Source organism: Protopterus annectens, chromosome 12.part0 (genome assembly GCF_019279795.1).
Source record: "Protopterus annectens isolate FY-2018-M chromosome 12.part0, PAN1.0, whole genome shotgun sequence".
NCBI lineage: Eukaryota > Metazoa > Chordata > Ceratodontiformes > Protopteridae > Protopterus > Protopterus annectens.
This window is the reverse complement of record NC_056746.1, coordinates 208,707,267-208,722,641: the sequence shown is the minus strand read 5'-3', so window position 1 is coordinate 208,722,641 and position 15,375 is coordinate 208,707,267. Positions and strand designations below refer to the sequence as shown.

General features: G+C 44.1%; 1 protein-coding gene across 1 annotated transcript in view; it reads left to right on the top strand.

The window, feature by feature from the left end:
* Positions 1 to 15,375, top strand: part of CCNF (cyclin F) — a gene marked incomplete in the record, with an annotated part of 700,297 nt that overhangs the window by 516,503 nt on the left and 168,419 nt on the right. The window contains 1 exon segment of the mRNA XM_044089259.1: positions 1,026 to 1,125. Coding sequence (XP_043945194.1) covers positions 1,026 to 1,125 — 100 coding nt within the window.

The following is a 15,375-nucleotide window of genomic DNA, read 5'->3' as shown; positions in this document are numbered from 1 at the left end:
TACATCCTAGTGGCTGCAACATTTGGAACACAGGGAGGAGCTCATCTACCCATATCCCAGAGCATGGTTTACAGGATTTATGATTTGAAGTATGGTCTTGAAATCTTCGAATGCTTTGAGTGACTGGAAGGCTGTACCCAGAAGGCTAGCAAAAGGATCTGTGTATAATGTGAGTAACTGCTTGTCTGTCTTTTCAACCAGGCTTACAAACTTGAGGTTGTGCTTTTCAACCTGCATTGCTGTGTACTCAACAGAGATATACAAGTGTAAGAATGTGTTGCATGGTAGCAATGCTGCCTTTATATGAATATTTTCTCAGTGTAGTCCAATTACAGCACTTGACCCACTTGACCCACTAGAACAGTTTCTCTTAAGGCAAGACTAGGTTAAGGGTTTTCGAAACTGCCCAGCTGTAAATGTCTTCCATTTTAGCCTCCAAGGAGTCTCTGATCAGAAGATGTTAGAGCTGAAAAGCATACCGAGATGGTAAGTTCTGTATCAGCATACATACTGAAGCCACTACCATAAAAATACTTAATTTCGGAAGAGATTATCATGTTAAAATGAAAAAGGCGGTTAGTGATGTTTCTCAGGTTTAGTAACATTTGAGAGTTTGCTGCTGCCATATTATTGTGGGTTTACTATTGAAATGTCGAACGGCACTACATCGACTGTACTATAGTCTAACACGGAAGTTCGAAAATAGTAATGTCGACGTCAAAAAAAAATCTAGGAATGGTTTTAACATGGGTCGAGGTAGGTGTTCAGTATTATTCAGAACTACAAACATCTCCCCTACCTCGACCCATGTTAAAACACAGTCCTAGATTGTTTTTTTGTCGTCGACATTACTATTTTCGAACTTCCGTGTTCGACGATAGTACAGTCGATGTAGTGCCGTTCGACATTTCAATAGTAAACCTTATTGTGCATGTTTTTAGTAACTTATTGAGTGTATGAAAGTATTGTTAATCTAAATTATTGTTCTGTACTGAGTTGTTTCCCAATTTATTTTGTTAATGTAGTTTCTATGATGATGCTCCTAAAGACTACAGGCAAGTATCCTTGACAGCTGTGAGACAACGTTTTGAAGACGATCGTCATGAGCAGATCAGCAAGGAGAAGGTAGTATGTCTGTGATTGTTTGCTCTTGATATCATGATCTGTTTTTATTTATGTACTTTTTACTTCTATGCATTTCACTGCAGATTGTAGTTTCTGAAATTTATAGACAGGATGTTTGCTGCTTGTTTTCTGGTTTATTGCAAAAACAGGTTTTTATAGTACAAGCAGCAGTGACAGCCCTAATGGCTTTAGGGTGCTTCATTTTTTCTGCAGCTTCCTCTGTCCTGTAAGCCTGTGAGACCAAAATGCAGAACATTAATACAAGCTGACATGTGAACTAATCTTACAGCTGATAACCACTTTCTCGAAGTGTTTTTGCATTTTTTATAATCTGTGATGTTTAGTTGTCATATGGTGGTAGTTTATATTTATTTACTTTGGGGTGATTCATATTGAGCTGTTATCGATTTTTAGAGGAGACATGAGATGATATTTTAGAAAAAGAGAAAAATCTGACAGTTCATCAGAGAAATTCCTAATTTGTCAGAGAGGATGTGCTGTTTGTGGCTTTCCATGTGGTGGGTATAGGAAGAGCAGTAAGAACAATGTTTTGATTCAGATTGTTGAATTAAAGCATCAGGGAAAGGGTTTACTGTGTTAATGGAATGACCATTTCTAAAGTCAATGACTCCAAGAGAGCCATTATGTTGGAAAATGTAACGGAGTAAATTTGACTGTGGAAGGGACCAGGTGAATGGGGCATTGCTGGTCTTGAAGTTTAATTCTGAGAGTGGGAGAACATTTAATGTTATGACCTGGGGTTGGAGCAAGGAGACAAACAGATTTATGCCCAAGGAAGTATGAAAGGCTATATACCCAAAAATAATTTCTTTTGCTGAAGCCAGTATTCTGTAGTTAGGAATTATTTTAAAGATACATAGCAGAAACGTTTTGACATGTGTTTTTGTTTTGGATAGAACTCTTGAGTTAGCTGCACCTGATGTATGTGCTGTTATAATACACTTGAACGTTCAGAAAATGTTTTGGCATTTCATTTGATTATTTTTAAATTATAGCAGTTTTTGTAGATAAGTTTGAAAGCAAAAGCAAAAAAAAAAAACAATCTGGGGCTTTTCTCACAAAGGTATTCCTGTAAATACAGAAAGATATTGCCATTGCATTTATCTCTGATGACCTGAACAGATGGAGAAATGACAGTTGAGGGATATGATCTGGGAGAGTGAGGAGGGTTTTATGGTATTAAACAAACAGTAACCTAAAATGCATGCAACGAGCTGCCTGTTTAAGGCAATTCTGTATGTGGTAGCCTGGCATGTGCATTTCTGTGATGACCTAAAACTTGTCCAGAAAAATTGAAGCATGTTAAATGTGGGGAAAGATGACATCAAGGAATTGATAATTAGGGTGTGTTTAAAGTGTGAGAGTCTAACATTATAGGCTAAATTACGTTGTACATGTAATGCAAAAATAAGTTTTGTAATATGGTCACTAATGTTCTCTAATGCACATGTTTGCTGAGTGCTGAGGTCGCTGCTTGGCTTGCATTGACCATCTGTTGTGGGAGTACCTTTTGCTTCCACAAGTGTAATGCTGTTCGTGAATGTAAACAGTTGGGGATAAACCACTGGACATCTTACAGTTTTGCACTGTTTGATTATGGTGGTAAAATTTTTAGTCATTAGTAAAGGAGTTTTTTGCCCCCTTTTTCATGGCATCATTTGTTGGATGTTAAAGTATAGCTGGCAAACGCAGCATGCAAATTATGGCTTAGAAATGTGTCAGTTTTTGTCACTTGGCAAGTATACTGTTGGAGTGGTTTGAACAAGTAAGTTGTATGATTTTAACAAAAATCTTGTAGGGTGGAGATTCAGGTTCATTCCTCTAAAAACTAAAAGGGTGGGCAAGATTGTCCCAGAGAAAATGTAGACAAGAAATGTTGACTTGCATTTGTTGCTCATTTGGGAGGGGAAGATTAAATAGAATTTACATTTGGAATTGCATCTTTATCCATGTTGTTACAAGTGGACTGTTTGAAAATGGATCCTCTGTGTGAGGTTTACTTGTATGGGAAGTTTGGTAGAGAAAGAAGTAGGTAGGATTGGAGTATTTCAAGGAAAGATTTCAATTAACACTTGAACAACTTGAAGATGACATTGCTCCAGAGCTGTATTACTCCATTTTATTCCATTTTATCAAAGTGGTGGATGCAGTTTAAAAGCAAAGTAGCTAAGGAATATAAATGTGATGGTATAAAATGAATGTAGGAAAGAATAGATGGACGAATGGTATTTAGTCAGAGATCAAAAGAACTGAATGAAGATGAAGTAACTACAGATAAGTACAAGGGCAAAAGATTTCACCAATACGTTGTTGTATTAAATGAGAAATGCACACAAGGATGAAAAATGATGCACTAGACCATACTACAGGTGATGTTCTGGTGGTTGACAGTTTCAGCAGAACATGTGTAGTACTAAATATCCTGAAAGAATGGTTTATGGTGATGCTAATATAAAGAAAAGAAAATGAGGCCTCTCCAGGAGCGAACACTGTTCTTAAGGTAGTTAAAACAATGTTATGCCTAACATATGGCAAAGAGGGATATGTGGTTTGTTCCTATCAATGAATTGGTCAACTATGCCTGTACGATAGGCTCACACATACCAGGGGCATGGAGGTTAATGTGTATTCCCAGTCCATAGGCAGGCAGTAGTGGAAGTGACAACAGTCATGTAGGTGGATGTTAGATGTGGTGGTGATCCCCACTTAATTCTTTCCTCAGTGAGGAATGAATGGGCCATTAAGCTCTCGCTCTGAACGAGGAATGAATGGGCCTTTAAACTCTTCCCAGGGTTTGGAAAGAAAAGAGCAGCTCTCACCTTTGATGGATGAATCTGCCAATTGCAAGTGAAGGAGGAGGGGCTCTGAGGGTAGAATACTAGAGTACAAAAATAAGATTCAGTAGTGTGTAGAAGTATCACAAACAGCTGAAGCAAGGGATGTTGAGAAATACGACAGTGGCAGGATTTATTTGAAGAAAGAGTCAGACAGTGATTTTGGTATTAAATTCAGGTTATAAAATTGTGTTATTGCATATTAAAGAAATGTATTAAATTAGTTGGAACAGCAAATGAGTTGAACTTCAGATAAAGCTAGCAAGTAGATGTTCTTCGTGTTTTACTGTTGCAGTCATCACACTTGGGTTATCCTGCCAGGGGTAGCCCTCAGTCGGCCCGAATACCAGAGGCATAGTATTTCTGCGTCAGTTGTTGTCGCTCCAGGACTGACATCAGGTAGTCAGTGGTATAAAAACAGGCAGCCGACTCCATTACATCAGTCTTTCTTGCTGAGGAGCCCGAAGAAGAAGCAGTTTGCACGATTGCCAGTTGGCCGCTACCTGAGTTTTCATTTCCGAAATTGAAGGTGAAGTCTTCTAAAGCTAAGTACCCTGTTGGGGATCCTTTTTTCTTTCTCTAACCGATGTCAGAAAGAATTAACAATTGTCTCGCCTGTGGAAAGCAAGTACCACACCCGAGATTTCCATTCTTACTGCGTCACCTGTTTAGGGCCAGACCACGACGTCCCTCGCTGACGGTTTTGTGCTTTGTTCAACGCCAGAACTATTAGTCGTTGGGACCTTATCATAGCTAAATACTCTATCTCCATATTCCGAAATGGCGTGTGTAAGCCATCCGACTACCAATCTTCCGAAAAAACAAAGGATAAAGACAGACCGCACAGGTCCAAAACTGCCGACGATGCTTCCGTTAAGCTAGTCGCTTGTTCACCGGTACTCTGTGAGGTGCTTTCACAGCCCCTGATGCCCGCTTTGATGGATTCGCAGGCCACTACGAAGACCCGTTTGGAGTCCAGTATGCAGCGAGACTCTTCTTTGACTACAGAACCTGTGGATGTCTCTACCTTGGATGGGTCTGGAGCCGCTGTGCAGGCACCGGCTTCAGAGAAGATGTCCTTCAAGGATGCATCTGCAGTCATCACATATGGGTTGTCCTGCCTCAGGCAGCCCTTCAGTTGGCCGGATTCCAAAGTCTGGGTCCAGCGTCGGCTGATGTTGCACTTTCCCGCCTGGGGTATAAAAGCATCAGCCGACGCCATCTTCCTCGGTCTTTCTTGCCACGCAGAAGCAGTTCCTGTAATTCAGCTACCAAGACTTCAAAGCTGGGACTCTTTCTTGCCTCAGCCGATGTCAGATAAAGTTAATAATTGTTTAACTTGTGGGAAACAAATACCTCATAAGGATTTCCACTCTTACTGCCTCCCTGCCTAGGCCCAGACCACGTCTCGGCCTGTTCAGCCTGTGGCGGAGTTTGCAGAGGAATTTTTGGGGCTAGTTTTCAGATAAGATGACTTCTCATTTAGTTAAACGGAAGGACAAGGACCGACACAGCGGGCCGCGGTTTGGCTGAAACCACGGCCAGGCCTTCTGTCTCGGCTGAAACAGAGTCCTTGGTACTTCCATTACAAAAAACGCTCAACCGACTACCTCGGTCCCGGAGGCCCCGGCTGAGTCTGTTATTGAATTTCCAACAGAAACTGGTGTCCTGGAACCTTCCAACACCATTCCTTTAGACAAATCTACTCCAGCACGTGGTGCTGCCACATCCATGTCCATTAAGGCATTCTCCAGGGCTAAAGCTGCTAAACTCTCAAAAGCTTTGCCTCCCAAGGTTATCCCTCAGGGACCCTCTACTGGTTCACAGATTCTAAGCTTAGCAGAGGATCTTATCTCCTTAATTAGGGCTCTCAACCTCATCCGGACAGGGGCTCTCAACCTCCTCCAGACAAAAGGCCCAGGGTTGAGCCCTCTGATCCCCACTCCTCAGATGAGGCGCCTGATGGCTCTACTCTCGGACCACCAGGAGGAGGCTTTTTCGCGAGCCGAGGATTCTGATGCAGAGGAATCTATTCCCTCGGCCTCCCTCCTGAAGAGTTTTCCTTTGGGAGACACTACACACCATGAGAGAGCATTTCCAATGGCAGGGCCAGGAATTCTCTGATTCCAGGAAAAGATTAAGGACCTACATTTGTCTCAGCATAGACCTTTAGCTATTCCTCCTGTTTTGAATGTCATTGATGATGTGTACTCTGACTCTAGCACAACCCCTGATTCTCTCCCTCCGGCTCCTGCCAAACCCGATAGGTACTACAGGGTCCCGGACTCGCATCTTTACCTTTACAAGGCCCACTCTGCTGATCCAGAAACCATTTCCCAGGGCCCTAAAGGTTGCAGCTGCCACTGCTAAAAATCCTCTCCCTCTGAAAGGGAGTCCAGAGCTTTAGAGAGATGGGGTAAAAGTGTATACTTCTGCTACTCTTTCTATGAGGGCATTAAATTGTCAATTTCATATGATACAGTACCAAGAGTATTTGTTAGATGAATTGCATAAAAAACTGTCTTCACCCCCTAGACCGCAAGTCACTTCAGGATGTGGTACATAACTCACAACAGGTTAGCAACCATTTCTTGCAATGTGGTTATGATGCATTGGAAGCTTCATGTAGGTCAGCTATGACTGGGCGTCATCATGAGTCATGCTTGGCTGAAGGAATAATCTCTGCCAGACCATGTTAAAGCAAAGCTGCTGGATGCTCCGCTGGAAAAGCAAAAGTTATTTGGCACCACGGCTCAGGAGGTCCTAAAGAAATTTGAAGAAAAGGCAAAAAAACAGTCAAAGATTTTCTCCAAGTACAACCACCAAGATTCAGCAGGAATTGGCCTTCCAAGAAATGGTCCTTTCCAGACACAGAGAGGTTTCAGAGAGGCAAGAACAGGCGTGCCAGAGGTAGAGGGCAAGCTAGAGGCTCCTACAGAGGACGTCAATGGCAGCCTCCCAACCAGAGAGGTAATGCAGGACCTTCAACTGCTGCACAAGGGCAGGCTCAATGACTTTACCTTGACACCGCCAACCAGGGCTCAATTGGAAGCACCTTTGGAAAGCTCTTTATTCTCAGAAAATTGGCACAGTATTACAAGGGACAAATGGACACTACAAATAATAGACAAAGGATACAGGTTTCATTTCCACACATTACCAAAAGAAAGGGCATGCCAGACCTGCCACCGAATCAAAGGGCAGAGGCTTTGAAACAAATTTCCAGCTTAATGCAAATGAAAGCTATAGAAAAGGTTCCTCTCTCAAAACAAGGCCAAGGATTTTATTCCAGACTATTCCTTGTTCCAAGAAAAGAAAACAATGGAGGCCTATTCTACTGAATACTTATCTCATTGTGCCAAAGTTCAAAATGCTGACTCTACAGCAGCTCCTTCCCATGCTGGGCAAGGGGTCTTGGCTGGTAACTCTAGACCTCAAGGAGGCATACCTGCATGTCCCTATCAGACAAAGTTGCAGAAGACACCTCAGATTTCTTGCAGGGTCAGAGCATTATCAATTATCAGCATTGCCCTTTGGCTTATCTACTGCGCCCAGAGTATTCAAATGCCTGGCATCAGTAATTGCACACTGCAGACTTCAGGGATTCAAATATACCCATATCTGGACGACTGCCTTATACAAGCGGACAGCCAACAAACTTTGTTAAAACACTTGAATTATGCCATCCACCTACTTCAGGCCTTGGGATATACAGTCAACTTTCACAAATCAAGACTTGTTCCATCCCAAAGAATAACTTTTCTGGGTGCAGATCTAGATACAACCACCCAAATGGCCTTCCTCACAGAAGAAAACAAAGTCAACTACCAGATTACTTCAAAATCTGACAAGACAAACCCAGCTGACTGCAAGGAAAATCCTGCAGGCCCTGGGTTACATGGCTTCTTGCATCCTTCTGATTCCGCAAGCAAGACTACGTATGAGGAAACTACAATGGTACCTAAGGAGTTTATGGACTCAACACAGTCACAGCCTGGAAACTTTGATACCACTCATTCCATGCCTTCAAAAGGAATTTCTGTGGTGGGCTCAAGCAAGACAGTCAAACAGGGGTCTGCCTTTCAGCAAACCTATAGCCAGCCAAACCATTACAACAGACGCTTCAGACCACGGATGGGGAGTGCACATGGAGGGCGGATGCATTCAAGGTCTATGGTCACAAAAAGAGCTACGCATGCACATAAACCAAAAGGAAATGCTGGCAGTGATGCATGCAGTCGAAGCCTTCAAACCCTTTCTGCATCATGGCCATCTGCTAATAAGGACAGACAACACCATGGTTATGTGGTACATAAACAAGCAAGGAGGCACCCATTCCTATCCTCTTTGCAGGCTGGCAATGACTCTATGGGAACTTTCCTTGAAACTCAATATACAGCTACAATCCCAGTTTGTGCCAGGGAAAGACAATATACTGGCGGACAGCTTAAGCAGAAATATCATGGATGCACACGAATGGATGCTGCACCCAGACATCTTTCTACAGATAACACAATCATGGGGGAGGCCGGACTTGGATCTTTTTGCCTCCCCCCACAATCAACTGAAGTAATTCTGCTCAAGGACATACCACCCACAAGCATGGAAAGTGGACGCCCTCTCTTTCAGCTGGAGAACTTTAACAGTGTATGCATTTCCACCTCTTCCATTAATGACCAAGGTTTTACTGAAGATCAGGATAGAGCAGCCAAAAGTGATTCTGATAGCTCCGGACTGGCCAAGACAGCATTGGTGTACCCACTGTTAAAGAGCATGTCACGCACGAAACCATGGCCTCTTCCTCTATGGCCACTTCTACTGACACAGCACAATTACAAAACTCTGCATTCCAACCTGAAAACCTTGCAACTAACAGCCTGGAAAATACCTAGACTCCTCCTCAGGACAAGCTATCCCAGAGAGTGAAAGATATCATTATGGAAGCTCGCCGGCCTTCCACAAGAAAGGCATATTCAGCAAAATGGAAAAGATTTCACATTTGGAACACCACAAAGGGCCTAGATGCAACAGTGATGAATATGGCACATATCCTGGAATACTTGGCAGAAATGTTCCACAATGGTCTGTCTTACTCTTCCATTAAAATTCATGCTTCAGCAATTTCAGCAGAGTACAACACTGATCCACCTGTCTTCTCAAATCCTCTCCTAAGACAGTTTCTAAGAGGAATCAAAAACATCAATCCTCCAAGGAAACCACCTCTACCTAATTGGGACCTTAACTTCGTGTTGGAAAAACTAACACTGCCTCCCTTTGAACCAGCAGCATCTGCAGAACTACAGTTCCTGTCTTGAAGACTGCTTTCCTTCTGGCCATAACCTCGGCAAGAAGAGTATCTGAGTTACAGGCCCTTATGGCAGTACAGCCATTTCTTATTTTTCATCAGGACAGAGTTTCATTGAGAACCAATCCTACATTTATGCCAAAGGTGGTATCCAGGGTTTCATTAAATCAAGCTATTCACTTGCCTACCTTCTTTCCAAATCCACAAAACAAAGGGGAGAAACTTCTGCACACCCTGGACATACACAGACAGTTGCGCTACTACTTGGACAGAACTAAAGGTTACAGAAAATCTGACCAGCTGTTGGTAGCATATGCTGTTGGTACACAAGGAAAAGCAATTTCCAAACAGACAATTTCAAAATGGATAGGGAATTGCATTCGTTTTTGTTACTCCTTTCATGGAAAACCTGTGCCAGCTAACATTAGACCTCATTCCACGAGAGCCACAGCCACCTCCACAGCCTTCTTAAGAGGGGTGGCTACCAAGGACATTTTAGAAGCTGCTACATGGAGCTCCGTGCATACATTTGCCAAGCATTATTATTTACCTTTATATTCCAGATCCAGAGCAGGCTTTGCTGCGGCAGTCCTGCAGGGCATTGTAGCTACACCATCCTTTACTTAGTTCCTCCACCCCCAGATTGGCTATGGTATTCTACCCATATGTGATGACTGCAGATGCATCCTTGAAGGACATAGTACAGTTTTGTACCTACCATAAATGTAGATGTCAGATAGGTATGCATCTGCAGTCAGGTTTACCCTCCCTCCTTCCCCTCTGTGGTATTTCTTGGGTACTTACCCCTCTTATAGCTAGCTGGGGTAATCTATTATGGTGTATTTGTTTTTTATATTATTGTGCATGTTTGGATTTTTAAATGCATCTCTCCAAATTTAGCCTTCCTTAGAGGGCACCTGGCATCTGGGGCAAGAAAAACTGAGGAAGATGGCGTTGGCTGATACTTTTGTACCCCAGGCGCTCTGACGTCGGGGAAAGTGCACATCAGCCGACGCCGGACCCAGACTTTGGAATCCGGCCGACCGAAGGGCTGCCTGAGGCAGGACAACCCATATGTGATGACTGCAGATGCATACCTATCGGACATCTACATTTATGGTGGGTACAAAACTGTACTTTCTTTACATTACTGATACTAGACACAAACAGACTACTTCTTTCGCATCTTCAGTTTTGTCTAAAACTACAGAGTTTCTAAGGCCAGGAGTACGAGCTACACCTAAAAAATCGACCCAGTCTCAAGCACCTGCTTCCATGCCTCAATCTCAGATGCTTAAAATGGCGGAAGAGCTTATGCTGATTAGAGGAAGCCAGCCTACTTCTGCTAAAAGGAAAAGAGACTTATCCCCAGCAGCTTTATCTGACCAAGAGTCCGACTGAGGTTTCTGAAAATGAAGACATGCTCTTATCTGCTTATGAGGATTCAGATGCAGAGGAATCCATCACTTCTGCCTCTCCCCCAGAGGATTTTTCCTTTGGTGAAACCCTACATACCTTGAGAGAGCATTTCCATTGGGAATGCCAGAACTATCCTCGGTCCAAAAAGAGACTCAGAATTTTTAGATTTACCCCAGCACAGACCTTTAGCTATTCCTCCTGTTCTGGATGTTGTGAATGATGTTTTTATGGACTCCATCTAACACCTGATACTCTACCTCCTGCTCTCAGGAAACCTGACTGGTATTAGAGACCCTGACTCACACATTTCTTTTGAAAAATTCTACTGCTGACCCAGAGGTAATCTCCCAATGACCTAAAGGAATAAAAGCAACCACAGCTAAGAATCTCACCCCTTCGGACAGGGATTCCCGAGTTTTAAGACAGATGGGGTAAAAAAAGTATGCATCCCTGCAACTCTTGCCATTAGAGTATGAAATTGTCAGTTCCACATGCTGAAATACCAGCAACATACTATGGAACGTATTAAACAAAAAATATCTACCTTCCCTGACTGTGCAGAAACATTCTGCAAGCCAAGTTAGTAAGCAATACCCTGCAGTGTGGGTTTGATGTCCTAGAAGCATCCTACAGAGCAGCAGTCACAGGTTCTGTACTTAGAAGGCATGCTTGGCTTAAGGAACGAACCTTGCCAGACCATGTCAAATCAAAATTATTGGACGCACCACTGAACAAAGACAATTTGTTTGGCACCAAAGCAGAAGAGGCTTTTAAAAAGATGGAAGAAAAAGCTAAGTCTATGCAGACAGACTTTTGCAAGTCCAGTCTCCTAGATTCAGGCAGTGCCCCTCAAAACATTGGCCCTTTCCAGCCCCCTCAAGAACACCTCAGACTAGACCTAGGGGAAGCAGATCCCCCAGACAGCAGTCTCATGGTGTGCAAAGATCTAAGCAATGGAGTACCTCCACTTCTAAAACAGGGAGTGTTAAGCCACCCACTTATGGAAAGAATTCACAATGACTTCTCAACTCCACCCCTCACCTCTGCCTGTCTGGTTGTGCCCATAGGAGGAAAACTGGCCTCCCATGCAAAAAACTGGGCCTCCATCACCAATGATCAATGGGTCCTCAACATAATGTCCCAGGGGTACAGATTTTTCCACACACTGCCAACCCCAAGAGGATTCCCAGATCTTCCTCCAAACCAGTGGGCAGAGGCACAAAACCAAGTTCATTCCCTGCTCTCAATGAGAGCAATTCAGCCTGTTCCTGCAGAACAGATAGGCCAAGGTTTCTATTCCAGACTTTTCCTGGTACCCAGAAAAGAGGGCACTTGTCGCCCAATGTTAGATCTACCCATTCTAAACACCTTCCTGGTGGTACCAAAATTCAAAATGCTCACCCTACAGCAGCTTCTCCTTATGCTGTCCAAAGATACCTGGTTAGCCAGCCTAGACCTAAAAGAGGCCTATCTGCACATCCCAATCAGAGACTCTTGCAGGAAATATCTACATTTCAGGGCAGGATCTATGCATTATCAGTTCTCTGCACTTCCCTTTGGCTTATCCACTGCTCCCAGAGTTTTCACAAAATGCCTGGCTCCAGCCATTGCCTTTTGCAGGCGAAGAAATATTCAAATTTACCCCTACTTGGATGACTGCCTGATTCAGGCAGACAGTCAGAAAAAGCTGTTGCAGCACCTGACATTTGTAAAGGACCTACTAACCTCACTGGGGTACACTATAAACAAAAAGAAATCCAAACTACTCCCCAGTCAAAAAATTGTATTCCTGAGGGCAAGCCAGGACACAGCATCCAAGATGGAATTCCTTACTTCAAAAACCAAGCCTATCTGACAGGCTACTTCTCTCAACTGGCCACCAAAACCCAGCTACCCGCAAGGAAAATCCTGCAAGCTCTAGGGTTAATGGCCTCCTGCATTCTACTAATTCCATATGCCAGACTGCATCTGAGGAAACTTCAATGGTACTTAAAAAGCCTTTGCTGTCAACATTCTCAGGACCTGGAAACTATTATACCTATGATACTTTGTCTAAGGAAAGATTTTCTTTGGTGGGTAGCAGCATGCAACCACAACAAGAGGCTTCCCTTTTCACAACCCCATGCCACCCAGACCCCTAACCACAGACTGATCAGACTATGCCTGGGGTTGCACACCTGGACGGCAGGTGTATTCAGGGCCACTGGAGCCCAAATCAAATTCATCTGCACATCAGCCAAAAAGAAATGCTAGCTGTTCAGCACACTCTGACAGCTTTCAGATCCGTACTCTCTTCGGGACCTCTACTAATCAAAACTGACAACACCACAGTGATGTGGTACAGCAACAAGCAGGGGGGAGCCCACTCTGCAGGCTAGCCATGACCACACTGCCTCAGCCACGCATTTTCACATGCTAGCACAATTCCTGCCAGGCAACCAAAACTCTCTGGCAGACAACTTAAGCAGAAATCTCCTAGACTCATACGAGTGGCAATTAAACCACACCTTCAGCCTTGTGACCCAGAAATGGGATACCCCGAGGGTGGACCTATTTGCCTCCCCCAACAACCACCAGCTCAGCAAATTCTGCATCAGGGAACACCACAGCAAGGCCTGGAAAGTGGATGCCCTATCCTCCCAATGGGTAAACCTCTCAATCTATGCATTTCCCCCTCTACCTCTTCTTAGAAGAGTATTACTCAAAATAAGAGAGGAAAGACCAAGGGCAATCCTGATTGCCACAGACTGGCCATGCCAACATTGGTACCCACAACTGCGCAGTCTGTCGCCGTTGCCTCCATGGCACCCCCCTCAGATTCAAATTCTCCTGACTCAGCAGGAGGAAGTTCTTCCATCCACAATTGCAGACCCTGAACCTGGCAGCCTGGCTTATTCCTTGACTTCTCCTCCAATGGCCAGCGTAAGCAAGCAAGTCCTGGACGTTATATGTGAAGCCAGACGACCCAGCACTAGAAAATCCTATGCTGACAAAGTGGCAAAGGTATTGTTCCTGGATCCAGACAAAAGGAGCTGACTCAGCACAGCCCTCCTTACCTCTCATCCTGGATTACCTAGCAGACCTACTCCACAGGGGCCTATCCTTTTCTTCTATTAAAATACATGCCTGTGCCATCTCTGCACATTACAGCACTGACCCACCTCTCTTTTCACACCCTCTCATTAAGCAGCTCCTTAGAGGGGCTAACATCGTAAGGCCACCAAGAAGAGCCCCTACCCCTGCTTGGGACCTTAACTGTGTGTTGGAAAAGCTCACGCTACCCCCCTTTGAGCCTGCAGCTTCAGCAGAGTTAAAATTCCTCTCTTGGAAAACAGCCTTGCTTCTGGCCATCACTTCAGCTAGAAGAGTGTCTGAGCTACAAGCACTTATGGCTGTGGAACCCTTCATCATTTTTCATGCTGACAGAGTCTCCCTCAGGACTAACCCAACTTTTATGCCTAAAGTGGTGTCTAATGTGGCTCTCAACTAATCTATTCATTTGCCCACTTTTTTCCCTAAACCTCAAAATAAGGGGGAAAGGATCCTGCACTCTGTGCACAGACATCTCCGATTCTACCTGGATAGGACTAAGCCCTTTAGAAAATCTGACCAGTTACTAGTTAGCTTTGCACCAGGGGCAGAGGGCAAGGCCATATCAAAACAAACCATTTCCAAATGGATAGCACACTGTGTCCATTTCTGTTACAAACACCATGGGAAATCACCCCCACTGGGGGTCAGAACACATTCCACTAGGGTAACTTCAACCTCTGCAGCCTTTCTCAGAGGGGTCCCTACCAGGGACATCCTGGAAGCTGCAACATGGAGTTCTGTTCATACCTTCACCAGACATACCACCTGCCTATCTTTTCCAAATCCAAGCCAGGCTTTGCAACCGCAGTCCTGCAAGGGCATACTAGCCAGCCCCAACTCTGCTTGACTGCCTCCACCCGTTCTTCAGCTTTGGGAATCAACCCGTGTGTGACTGCAACAGTGAAACACTAAGAACATAGTACAGATGTTCTTCGTGTTTCACTGCTGCAGTCATTACATTTGGGTAATCTGCTGGCAGGTTGCCCTCAGTCTGCCTGAATTTCAAAGTCTTGGGTCCTGCATCGGTTGCTGTCTCCTCTTCCATGACGTCAGGTCGATAGGGGTATAAAACATGCAGCTGATGCCATTTTATTCAGTCTTTCTTGCCGCGCGGTGCCCGAAGCAGAAGCAGTTTGCAAGTGCCGGTCGGCAGACTCCTGAAATTTTCGCATTAGAGTTTCAGAACCAAAGTCTTCAATTAAAGCTAAGTACCCCGTTGGGGAAACTTTTTCTTGCTCCTTACCGATGTCCGTGAAAGTTAATAATTGCATTACTTGGGGGAAGCAAATACCTCCATAAGGATTTTCATTTGTACTGTATTCCTTGCCTAGGCCCAGATCATAACGTTCCTTGCTGTCGGTTTTGTGCTAGATTTAACTAACGCACTATTAAGCGTCGGTATATTTTTGCTTCAAAATATTTTGGATCCAGATTTAATTACCCTGAAATGTCTGATAGCAATCTGACTACCGGAGTTTACAAAAAAACGCAAAGAAAAAGACAGACACAGACCGCCAAGGTCCAAAATCTACGAAGGTTCTCCTAAGCCAGTCGCCGGTACTCAGTGAGGCACTTTTG